A 13,120-nucleotide genomic window follows, 5' to 3' on the forward strand; every position below is an offset into this window, starting at 1 on the left:
TTTGCTCCCTCCCTTCCCCTCCCCTCCGCTCCCGCCTGCTGTCGCGGCAGGAGGCAGCTCGCAGCCTGGCGCTGGCCCCGGAGTCCCCGCTCCTGCTTAATATTCCGCCCGCTCCGCCGATGTTGTGCTTGGCTCCGGTGGGACTGCAACTCACGGCTTGAAACCGGAGCCAATTTTCTGTCTTAGTCTCGCAGTGTTTTGACTGGAGGCAGATCCAGTTCAGTCCAATCGGGGCTAGTGGAAACAACTACCTAAGTCTCTGCTGTCTGCTCTGTTTGGGAGGGAAGAAAGAAGAAAAGGAAGGAAGGCGATCCCCAACTGCTGGGCGCGCTCTCTCTCTCGCACACAGGCACCCCCTGCACACTCACACACACATCACGCACACACACACACACACACACACACACAGGCACCCGCACGGCAGGCACAGGCACACCACACACACACACACACAGACTCGCACACCTCTCAGTGCCGAGCGCGCCGTGCCAGCACCGCCGGGAGAGGATGGGAAGCGAGTGAGCGGATCCGTGCCGGTGTGTGAGCCCCGCCGGGAACGGGGGCAGGGGGCTGCGGGAGGGGTGGGGGGAGCGCGCAAAAACTCCCGGTGCCGGGGACCCTGCGTCCTTTGTGGCGGAGAGGAGCTGCGTCTTTTTCAAGGTCTTTTTCCTGCCATAATTAGGAAGAAGAAAAAAAAAAAAAAGTGTGTCTATATAAGATATATATGCGTGTGTTTTTTCACACAGGCGTTCGTAGAGGTATGACTGCCAGGGGGGCATGGGAGGCGGAACACGGCGGGGGCGTGAGGGGCTAGTGGGGTGTCAGTGAAGGGGGTGCCGGGCGTTGACTGTGCTGCTTCGCTTCCAGGTGCAGGCGCCCGCAATGACCCTGGTGCTGCCCATGCAGCGGCTGGGCCGCCCCATCGCCGCCGAGGGAGCCGCCGACCTCGCCGCCTACCGCGCCCTCTGGCAGCCGCCCTGCTGCGGACGACCCGGCCCTGGCCCCAGCCCCGGCCCTACCGCCCCGGCCCCGCAGCCCCCGGCCCCTCCGGCCCCCGGGACCCCCGCCGCAGGTAGGCACCGCCGGGGCCGCCCCGATTCCCCCCGGTGGGCAGGGGGGGACGGAGTTTTGTCCGCCGAGGGAGGCGAGGCCGCTCCGTCGGCTGACGGCGGGCGGGGGCAGAAAGTGGGGGGGTCCCTGACCTTCCCCCGGGGTGGGTGGCCGAGAGCGGCGGGGCCGCAGGTGCGCGGGGTTCTCCGTCGCACCTGGCCCCTCCGGGGCGATGGGAAGGCGGGCAGGCAGGCGGGAGCCGGCGGGGAAGGCAGGCAGCTGCCCGCCTGGCCGGCGGCGGGCGGGAATGGAAGTTTTCCCGAAGCCGGGTGTCCTGAGGACGGCAGCTGCCCCTCTGCCCAGCTGCCTGCCAGAAAAGCCCCGGGCAGCCCGAGCCGGGGCGCCGTGCGAACTGTGTGTTAGGCTGGTGAGGGGGTTTATTTCTGGTGGCTGTGACTGTAAATGTGAAAATAGGCGGTGGAGTTCTGGAGCGCGAAGGGAAATGAAAAGTATTTTGTTTGGAGAACCTCCGGCAAACCGCATGTCATTTGTCATATCTGATTTATTACCCACAGGATCACATTACAGGGGAATTTCAAATCCTGTAACAACATCCAAGATCACATACTTTAAAAGGAAATATGTGGAAGAAGAGGATTTTCATCCACCGCTCAGCAGCTGTACACATAAAGTATGTTTTCTAATAGTCATTATTTTTACTCTGGCTTTCAGATGCTTAGTAACACTTGATTGACCCATTTCCAGAAGGTTGAAATACTCTGCTGAAATTAGGGGAGTGATCCAGCTGTTAGCTCAGAAACAAATAGCTGTCACATTCTCATATTTATTGTTTTGTCATCAAATTGCTTAAGAAGCAAAGGCTTCATTTATAACAACTGTAAATGAAAATGCTGAAAATAACTTTCTTTTTCAGACTATTTAGTTCTTAGCTAGTTTATATCATGCTTACAGAAACAGCTCCTTAACAGCATTTGAACAGGTAGAAGGAACATGAAGAAAAAGGGCCTGTGATTCCACACTTAATTCAAAACTTTTTCCAGTAGAGGAAATAGTAATAAGTTCCATGTACCCCAAGTGGGTTACAGATCTTCAAGAATAAACAAATAATTCGGGGAGTACAAGGTCCTTCAGTATCTAATCCTATTTATTAAAAAGCTAGTAATTCCAAAAGAACAAATTAATAAATGAAAGAATATCTTTTTTATGAGAGCTGTCAGGAAAAGGATTAGAGAATTTCCCAGGCCAGCAAATACATAAAATGAAATATAACTTCTTTTTTTTTATGAGAGATTTTATGCTCTTGTTCATTAAGAGTTCAGTCTGGTCAGGAACTGAAGCCCTGAATACCATGTTCAGTTTTGGGCCCTTCACTATAAGAAGAACACTGCAGTGCTGGAAGGTGTCTGGAGAAGGACAGCAAAGCTAGTGAAGGGCCTGGAGAACAATTCTTGTGAGGAGTGTCTGAGGGAACTGGGGTTGTTTGGCCCAGAGAAAAGGAGAATGAGGGGAGACCTTATCACTCCTTTCAATTACCTGAAAGGAGATTGTAGCAGTGTGGGTGTTGTTCTCCTCTGCCAAGTTACAAGTGATAGAACGAAAGGAAATGGCCTCAAGTTGTGCCAGGGGAGGTTTAGGTTTTATATTAGGAAAAATTTCTTCAAGCATTGGAACAGGCTGCCCAGGGAAGTGGTGGAGTCACCATCCCTGGAGCTATTTGGAAGACTTGCAGATGTGGTGCTTAGGGACACAGCTCAGTGGTGAACTTTGCAGTGTGCTTGGTTAACAGTTAGACTGATCTTACAGGTTTTTTTCTAATCAAAATATGTCTATGATTCTATGAATTGAATGCCTGGAGTGATTTGCTTGAGAATAGCTCATGCCTTGAGATACCATCCTTACCTTGCTGGATTGTACCTGTCCCATGGCAGTCCAGTGCTATCCAGGTGCTGCTGGCAACAGAGAGGACAAAATAACCTGACTAAAGCAGAGGTTAGGGGAGGCAGTGGTACCACAGGAGCCCCAGAGCCTCTTCACCTGCATCACAGAGGCAGCCTTCTGAGATGTGGTGAGGAGAACTGAGTGCCTCATCCCTGCCACGGACACTGGGTGGGGAGATGGAATCCAATGTCCCTGGAGGGATTTCTGCAGAGGAGAGGTGAACAGTAATGCCGAGCTCACTTCCAGAGGGCCTTAGAGTTACCAGAGGAATTTTCAGTTACAAATAGTGTTGGCTGGAAGCAAGAACCTGACCGGGAAGGTGAAAAACTCTGCGCAGTAAATTCCAGAAGGTGTCGGTTCTGCTGCCAGAGCAATAAATAAATAGCACCAAGGGTGTTGAAAAATGTGCTCTGCTTAGTGAGTGTGTCTCCCACATGTCACATCACTCTCTGATTCCAGCCAGGCTTTTTTCTTGGCTAGACTGTTGGATTTTTCTGTCAGTGATTGTTTTCCTCATAAAGAAGACGAATAGTTACTTACTCCTTTCTAACAGCATAAAAATCAGTTGGAGAGGTATTGGTAGGACAGACCTGTCCCAGACATCGTTTTGTGCTGTCATAGAGGTGAATCATGTTGGGAACCGTGGGTCACCCACTTGTCTCTTCAGCACAGATGTGTTCTCTGCTTTGCAACACAGAGCTCTGGGGAAAGGAGGATGCCCACCAGATTCCTTCAAATTTCTTACCTCTGCTTTCCAATAAAGAAAGACTTATGTTTTGATATTCCTTGTTCTGAATAGGGTATGAAGGTAGGGCCTAGAGCTCCTCTCCAGAGGGCTGTTGGCAAACATTTGTAGTGAAAAGCCTTTGACAACTTGTTCCTACTGGTGGCCCTCCAGAATGTGTCTTCAGAACGATCCCAGTTCAAGGCTTATTGGCCTGCTCCAGGCTTTTATGGCTTCACTGACTATTGCTGCAGCAGGTATAAAGGACACAAATGAAACTATAGGCTTAATATAATTTAAAATGAGTCATTTATTATAGAAAATTATTCTCTCTAACAAAGAAGAGCTTCATCTGTGAACATTTGTGAAAACACAGCCAATTTTCAGTTTTATGAGGCACTGTGCTTCTGCTAAGCCCTGCAGACAGGGCCAGGCTGTGGAAAGAGCTAGAGGGCTGAGAAGAGCTGAATGGATGTGAAAAGCAGCTGTGCTTTAAGCTCTTTCAGTCCTCATAGCTACGACTTCCACTCTGCAAAAATGCTGTAACCATGTGGGAAAGGGAAGAGAATGATCAAGCCACAGATGGGGGAGATTTAGAGCAGTCTCTCTTTGTGCTGTGCTGCTCTCCTCCTACGCAAACCAAATTCTTACTAAAAATGAAAATTAGTTAATAGTGCTTACAGTAGCATGCATTGCCCCCTCTCTTATTTTGATTCCCAGGGTAGCAATTACAGTGCAGAATCAGGGGCCTCCCAGGGGCAGTAACCTGCTCATGCTCACAGTGCTGAGAAAGGGAGTACTGGAAGGACCATGGAAAGGAGAACAAATCTGTGGGCAGCGAGCCAGGATTTCTGCAAATCCCTATCCTCTCTTAATTTCCTGACCTTGTCCTTGCCTATCAGCGTTCCCACCGGTCCTGTAGAGCACAGGGTGTGTAGTACACAGGCCAACAGCTGCTCTCCAGATGCTGTGATGCTTTGAGATGGGTTTCTTCCTGCCTCCCTCCCTGCGTACACTTCTGTACACAAGAGCAGTATTAGGGAGTGTGGCAAATGGAGACCCCCTTGCTGGAGGGCCTTTTCCACTGGTAGTGGATCAAATGCTGCTTGAGGTGATGGCTGTTGGCTGCATCTTTCTAAACTTGAGGGTGTGAGAGGGCACCTTACCTTGTCAGCGGAGCTTTGTAGAATCCCCACAGGCAGTAATGGAATTGGGTCCATTGACATCAAAAAGACCCCCAGCTGCATCACTGCAGCAAGGCAGCACAACAATATCATGGTTTAGCCCCAAATGCAAACAAGGAGCCAGATCAATGCATCTGGATTTCACTCTCCTATCCTGGATTTGTGGCCTGTGATTGCTTCTGTGGTATAACACTCAAGCACTTACCTCCTAAACCCGGGTGGATGCTGTGGCCAAGAAAAAGCAGGTCCTCAGCTGCAAGGTTGTGCAAAATGAAAAGCCAGTCTTACATGTCTCAGGATGGGAAAAGTAGTGGCAGAGGGGGAATGCTATGCTTAATTTTCTTTCTCCTTGCTGGATCATTTTTTTCTGTCTTTTGCATTTTCAGACAATCTCTGTGTTTGAGGAGCGGGCCCACATTCTTTACATGTCTTTGGAGAAGCTGAAATTCATTGATGATCCTGAAGTCTACCTGCGGAGATCTGTCCTCATCAACAATCTAATGAAGAGAATCCACGGAGAAATCATCATGCAAAACAACTGGTGCTTCTCCACCTGCTCCTTCAGTGGCACCTCTCCACAAGAGTGGTTTGTGCCTCAGGACTGCCCGTACAGAAAACGCCTTCGGATGGCGAAGGAGGAGTACGAAAAGCTCCAAACGTGCTGCTTCTATCAAGAGTGTGGCAGTCACTATTTAAATCTACCCTACTCTGTTAATGATAGTACAGAAAATACTTCCTCCTCTTCCTCCTCCTCCTCCTCCTCCCCCTCCATTTCTTTGCCAAGCTGTTCCCAGCAGGTGGATTATGACATTGGCAGCGCCCCTTCTTACAGGAGCGACGACCAGATACCTGCTAATGAAATATTCATCACTAATGCCAGGTCTCACAGTAATCAGGAAAAGGCAAAATTTACTGACGAGAAAGAAGGTAATGAACCTGAGCAAGAGAGTGTCACTCTAAACTGTGAACCTGTAAGAGGCACCCATGCTCTTGAATGTAAAGGCAAATTTTATGACTATTTTGAGACTGGATGCAATGACAAGAGCAACACAAGTGAATCTTGGAAAAAATCTTTAAGGAAAAAGGAATCTATACCAAGTAATAAAACGTGCTGCAGCAAAGGAAGTAAAATATGAGGCATCTGTTTTGCTCTGCTGAAGCATGTGCAGCATGTTTTGTTCGTCTATCAAATTTTTATTTTGAATTGATTTTTTTATAGTTTTCTACAAATGATACAATCATGCCACAAACATTACATGTAGTTTTAAGTGACTGGGGAGCAGATTGTATAAAGCATCTCTATGATCTGCATCAGCGGGCTATTTATAAATATGGAGACTTCATAAAGAATGCAGTTGTGTCACTGTTCAGCACTGTAGTCTGTACAGCTATGGTGTAGCTTTTGTTACTGAAAATACCAATCAGCCAGATGGGGAAAACATATCGTTTCATATGTCCCCACCCCCAAGAAGTCTGCCATTAATTAAGAAGAACCTCCATTATGTTTACCAAGGAATTAGAAGTCTGGTAAACAAATTGATGCTACCAGCAAGGGTGATGTGCTCCGTTACTCAGTATTTGTTCCAAGAAAGAACTGTCTACGTGGACTGGGAATTTACATTTTGTACTGATACTCTCAAATTCCCGGATTCAGCATCTTTTTCAACTGACAAAATAGGACATAGCATAAAGAAATAACCTGTTTGTGGGATCTTAATCAGAAACAACATGCAGCTCAAGTTCTTGCACGTTTTCACCTCGGCTGTAGTAACTAATGAAGCTTGTTATACAGGGCAGGTTTTTTTTTGGTGCCTTACTTTTTGTCTTAATTTTTGCCAGCGTGAAAATTAAGTATAAATCAGTGATACAGCAGGGATTTAACCTAAATAGAGAAAAACCCAACCCCACAGGGTGGATCAACATTATTAGAAACCTTTAACCTTTGAAGTACTGAGTTCAACTTCTTATTCAAACATCTCTGTTCTTCCCTTCTGATGCTCAATTGCTTTTTGATTTGCCATCCTTAGGAAGGGATTTAAGAAACAATAGAGAGATGTCTCTTGTAAACAAGCATTGGATGCTTCAGTGTTTCTATGGCAACTGTCTGTTGCTGGGGCTCTTTTTTTTTTTTCCTTCTTCGTATAATGAAGTTCATGAACCAGTGGCATGTTTTATACTTTATTCTGTTTTGCATAATTTCTCTCTTTTAGATTGCAAAAGCATGCGGGAATTTTTCTATGACTTTTGCTGTTGATTTAAAAAAAAAAACAAGAAAGCAAAAAGCACAATGTTAACTGATAATGTGGCGATAAACCATGATTTTATCTAAATGAATGTAAGGGGTTTAATTTTTAAAAAGAACATTTTGGAGAAATGAGCTGAGATTTCAGGGGCTAAGGACAACATTTAGTCATCCCTAGGTAGGCTGTTTGACAAAGTGTACTGTTAAAAGTGCCCAGAAGACATGAATCGGGGTTGGACCAACAGTATTTTGGATCTTAGATCCACCTAATTAATTAGTTCCCACAGTCCCCATAACAACTGGCAGGATGTGCTTGCCAAAATAGCCACATCCAAGCCATGGCTGACTCACAATAGCTGCCTGTTCCCACAGCACTGTGTATCCAAGTGGCCTCTTCCCTGCTTGGTTCTTGCTCAAAGGGTGAACTTCACCTCTGTGCTGGGGGAGCAGCCAGCTCTGTGCAGGGCACCAGGGTGCCTGGAAGGACATGGTCCTGGGCTGTCCCTGGTTTGGTGCTGGAGTCAGCTGGGTTGGAGACCTTCAGCTCTGGATTTCACACCTTCATCCTGAGTCTTCCTGGACTGTGGTTGTTTTGGGTAGCATGCACACCCCACAGTCATGTTTGCAAACTGGACGGGTTTTGTGACAAGTTCCCCCACCAACCAAGGTGACTACAGAGAGATGTAAATCAATCATAACCTTTATGTGGTCCGGGGAGTTGGAACTGACATGGGCTTGTAAGGGTTATCCTGGTGAAGAACAACAAATAAAGTACAAATCCCACCTGATTTCTCCAAGACAGAAACTTTTTTTATGAACAATAATATGAATATAGATCTCATTCATACAGTGTATGAGTAGGATCACCATTTAGACATTTGTCCAAAAGGACCAGTTTTTTAAAAAATGATTTTTCTTGTGTTATACCCAGATAGTCTCTTAATGTCTGCTCTTTTCCAATATTTGATAAACACTTGATGTTTTAAGCTTAATTATTAGATGCTTGTATGTGTTGTTGTAGTAAAGTGACATTTCCTTGATATATATTTATTAAAAGGACCAAAATTCATTTTAATTTTACATCTCCAATGGCTACTGGGTCCTTCCCATCTTCCCCTTTCTCACCTATGAAAATGCCATTTAATCAGATTTCTCCCTGATGAAGCACTTAGGTTGTAGATGACTGTGCACCTGAAGTTGAGTCTAGGACAGAACTCAGCCCTATCAGGGTTTCAGGAGCCTTTAGGACAGTCTGAAGGTGCACTAAGAAGCATCAGACTTATGTGCAGATTTGTGTACAGCCAAGGATAATGCCTGGCCAAATGCCCAAACTTCAAATTGTCTTAACACTGTTGAGGGAGCTAAAAGCTTTCTGACCCCAAGGAGCTCCTTGGTCTTTGAGAGCAAGCCCACATATATAACTCATTGCAGTTTTCTGAGTTGAATTTGCACCAGCTGAAGTCTCTACTCTGACCTCTCCAACAACTTCTTTAGTTCCAGAGATACCTAGAAATTAACCTGTTACAGCTCTGGACACTCTTATTGAGTGTTGTCAGGAGCTGTAAGGCATGAAATGGCATTTAATTTATGAAGGCTGGCCTAAAGCTAAGCGGTCTTTCCTGCCTTTCTCCATACCCTACCTCACAAAGCAATGGCCAAATACTGAAAGGAGATGTATTGGACTCAGGGGTCCACTGAGTTATCCTGTTTGATTCAGAGGAGACCGAGGTATTTTGTGTTAGAAAAGGGAGCTGGAAACACCCTTGTCCAGTTGCCAGAAATGCAGTAGAGCTTGATAGGATTTCCAACCTGGGTCAAGCTGAATGAATTTCATGGCCTAAGTTTGTTTTGATTTATGGCTTGTGCTGAGTGTAAACCAGATAGGTCTTCTCTCTAGTGCACACTCCAGTACTAAGGATGTTTTGCTAGTATCACAAATGTCAAGAGCTGGTTCTTTTCCAAGATTACATTAATGCCTTTCATCCATATGTCACATGCAGAACTCGTAAATGAGTGCTCCTGAACCTGATCCTAATCTACCTGCCTGGAAGAACTGGACAAAAGTGCTTTTCTCCAGGGAGATTGTTTTACTCTCATAAGATACTTCGCTCCTAGAAGTGGAAGACTATAAAGTACTGTGCCTTTCAGCAGGCTAATCCCTTCTTATGATGGTACTTCAATAATACATGGAAAACAGCAACAGAAAAAGATGTTTCTGTTGCCAAGTCTATTTTACTGACATGGGAACAGAAGTGCCATTTTATCTTCATGATCACCTTCCACCAGGTAATACATTCCCCTTGGAACTGTGTAGTTCATTTTCAAACCATGCAGCCTAACATCATTGTGCTTCATTTATACTTAATACTTTGGGTAAAATTTTTAGTATTTTTACTGGATTAGCTAAACTGTTGAAACAGCTTAACAGGGTTACTGAAGCATTCCCAGCACTCGAATAGCCTCAGCTGGCACCGATTTGCAATGCCAGCGTAGCAGCTGGCTCTGCAGAGAAAACAAACGCAGGCTGAGCCGCAGAAATAAAGTGTTTCTTTCAGTCCTGAAGGTGTTACACCCCAAAGCAAAGTTGTGGTAAAGAGATGTTTTTCACATTTCGTCTTCCTGTGCACTCTCCACCCTCCTGTGTCTCTCATCTACCCACTGTTCTTTCACTGAAGACCATGAGATGCTGCTGGAGGGGTACACTGGGTGCCATCACCCTTTGGGGTTGCACAGGAGAAGCTGGGAGCTGGTTCAGAGCTGCAGCTTGATCTAAAGGGGAATTTGAACAAGGTACCCTGGCTGCAGTGGTCTTGCTGCTTTGTGGCCCCTCTGGAGACCCACCATGCCAGCTGCAACCCAGTCAGCTAAATGGGCTTTCCAGCTGCTGGTAGCTCACACTGCCCCGGTGATATCGATCTGGTGATCAGAGGGCTGTGGCTGGAGCAGAGAGGTGAAGGTGATTTCTAGTCTGCATTCAACTCGTGGCCTTTCATTGCCATCTCGAGATAAAGACTATAGCCAGAGGTGTAGCAAAAGCAATTGCTGCTTACTTATGCCAGAAGCCTTGATAAAAGAAGTTTCTTGGGTGTTCTGACAAAAAAAAACAAACCAAAACAAAAACAAAAAACCACACCAAAAAAAACCCCACAAGCCAGACAGTCATATCCGAGAAAGGTTTGAACTGCTGTGGGGTAAAGGCTTCATGCAGCATTTTTATTCTGCAAATGTAACTCTCACATGGAAGCCTCCCACAGGCATCTAACATTGTTCATTGCCTGCCCCTTGCTTTGCAACCCCTCGAAGAAAGGGGCTGCCCTTGCTTTCTTAAGGAAACCTTTTGGGCTCTTTAATGCTGGCATGAGTTGTTATGCAGCTGTGTGAAACACCCTGAGAGGGTGTGCAGAGCCTGCTGAAAGATTGCAGCCAGGAAAGCAGTGCAAAGGCTCTTGCTGGAAATGTTAGATGTGAATCTTCCACAAGGCATCCCATGTAACAGCCAAGCCGCTCAGTCACAACTACTTGGAATACACAGCAATTTCCTGTGTTTTTTCAATCTCACTTTAACTTCTCTGACAGATGGGGAGAGATGACTAAACCGAGGGAGTTTACAAAAGTTCGTCTTGTGGTGTTTGCAAACTGTCTCTGTGAGGTCCATTTTCTCTAATGTAAACACAGCCGTGGCAGGGTGCCGAGAGTCTTTGCAGCAGTTAATCCTGCTCAGTTTAGGGCTGCTCATGAGAGGTGTACCGGCCGGGTCTGCAGCAGGGAACCGAGCCCGAACCAGCCCTGGGGCTGGGGAGTGTTGGGATGAGCCCTCCACTCCCCTTGGCTCTCCACAGAGAGGATGGAGCAAAGCAGCTGTGGCTGCAAGGCCAGACTGAAATTACCGCTCAGGGTCAGCCACTTCCCCTGTCAAGTGGCCTGGGGTCAGGTGTGGAAGGTTAGATTAAACTCTAGGGGAATAATAATGAGAAGATGGGTGCGTTGGGGGCTGTAATTGGCCTGTTGTTGCTCTCCCCAGGCTTTAAGTCATAGCAAGGAACCGAGCATGCTCTAGGAAGATGGAGTTTCAGTACCCCAGCTCTGCAGAAGTGTTGCAGGCTATAGAGTATGCAAAGCTTTCTCGCCAGATCCAGCTGAAGGGCCAGGTAGGCAAGTATGTTACCTTCTTTTAATCTCCGTGTTCGAATTCCCCTCTGAGGAATGCAGGGAGTGTGAGCGTCACAGACGGGTGGTGGGTGGTCTGCGTACACTCAGAAACATGCACAATGAGTAAACCAAAACAAACAAACAAACAAAAAACCAAACAAAAAAAACCCACCCCAAAAAATTCCTGAAACGGGAAGATACTCAATTTGAAAATAACTTCGTTTGTGTGGCTTGCAGTTCTTTTCAATTAATACAGTATTATTCCCCAAATTACTGCAGAGAGCATCTGTCATACCAGGACTGCAGAAAGGAGATGAGTGGTCTGCCTACTCGAGGTCAGCCCATTTAGTGCTACCTCCTGTAGTGGTACTTTCCCTGTGGAATATCCTGCCAGGCTCACCTTGACAGACCACAGGCTGTGCCTGACTCCTGGGACAGGTCAGGGCTCTGGCTGTTGCAAAGGAGGGTGGTGGAGTGGGAGCAATGGGTGCCTGTGCCTCCTCCATAGGGCTCTGGCCTGTAGCTGTCAGGGCTGTGTGTCTATAGCAAGCGCAAAGGGACCTCCCAACCAGTGACACATCCACTGTCCCCCTTGCCATCTTTCATCTCTAATGCCACATGTTACTTGTGAACTATGGCTAGTGTGACATGCTCTCTGGCATGTGACATGCTCTCTGGGAGTTTGCTGGCTAATTTTGCAGGTACTTCTTGCAGTCAGGTAACAGGTGAGGAGACCCTCGGCTGGCGTGAGATGTTGTTGTTTTACAGATTATTTTTTGAGGAATTGTGCCTGGTTGTATCAGCTGACAGCATCTTTGCTTATTGTTGATTTTGTCTCCCCACTCCCTAATTTTCTTCACCAGAAAAAGTTTCAAGTGGAAGTCCCTCTCCTCCATCCCACACACAGTACTCTGTACTTTGCTCTTTAGTCAGGGAAAGCCTCTGCCGCAGGGAACTGGAGTCAAGCAGAGACTATTTTTAAATCCAGTTTTATTCCCCCAACTCCAAAATAATTTCTCTCGGTGCATGTGTAAAACCTGTGCTCTCTTCCTTCATCAAACCTAGAAAAGCAGTATGTCAATCTTGTTTTGCCTCCATTGCTCTTTCAGGGTGAAATCCTCAGTACTTATTTCTGTCAGTAGGCCCTGCCTATCAGGCACATCCTCCTAGCTGCCATGGGGTAATTTATTCCTCTCAGTAAAGTAGTGCGGTTTTGGCTCAAAACACAATTGCCCTTTATATTACCAAACCTTCAGACAGTGCACATACATTAAGTGTTGCTACCTTGTCAGTGTACTTTCACTATATTTTCCTGAAATTCATCTTCTGTAAGCCTCAACAAATATGACCAGAGTGACCTACATTTCTCAATTTCTATTAATTTTATCATTATAGTTACCCTGGAAATACAGTTTGTCTACTTTTTAAATCTTGAGTGGTCCACATTTTACCTGCAGAGGGTGAATACATATTATTCCTCCTTTGTCCCCTTCCTTTGCATGACAGATTGGATTCTGGTTTACCAGCAGACCAACTGGTGTAACAGTGGCAAATTTCATGTTGTCTTTTCTATGAGATGTAAGGTGCATGGTATTGACACAATCCTGAAATGTTCCTTCTTTGCAGAACAGATCCAATAATAAAACTTTAAAATAACCTGTGTAGTCATCATAGTTTTGAAGAAAGTCTTAAAATGTGAGGATAAGCAACTGTCAGATCATTTTCCTTATTCCGCATGCAGGCTGAGACAAGGATTATTATTCTATGTATTTATCCACCCGTTGGAAGTGTCTGTTTGCTAATTCTGAGGCT

At 46.2% G+C, this 13,120-nt stretch overlaps 1 protein-coding gene across 1 annotated transcript; it reads left to right on the top strand.

Moving 5' to 3' along the window:
* The first annotated feature begins 459 nt into the window (after positions 1–459).
* On the top strand, positions 460–6,170 carry SERTAD4 (SERTA domain containing 4). The gene is made up of 4 exons (XM_030447622.1): positions 460–536; positions 868–1,072; positions 1,626–1,741; positions 5,304–6,170. The coding sequence occupies exons 2-4, from the start codon at positions 883–885 to the stop codon at positions 6,051–6,053; spliced, it is 1,056 nt and encodes a 351-aa protein (XP_030303482.1). The 5' UTR covers positions 460–536; positions 868–882; the 3' UTR covers positions 6,054–6,170.
* Positions 6,171–13,120: the final 6,950 nt, after the last annotated feature.

Source organism: Calypte anna, chromosome 3 (assembly GCF_003957555.1).
Source record: "Calypte anna isolate BGI_N300 chromosome 3, bCalAnn1_v1.p, whole genome shotgun sequence".
In the NCBI taxonomy this organism is placed as follows: Eukaryota; Metazoa; Chordata; class Aves; order Apodiformes; family Trochilidae; genus Calypte; species Calypte anna.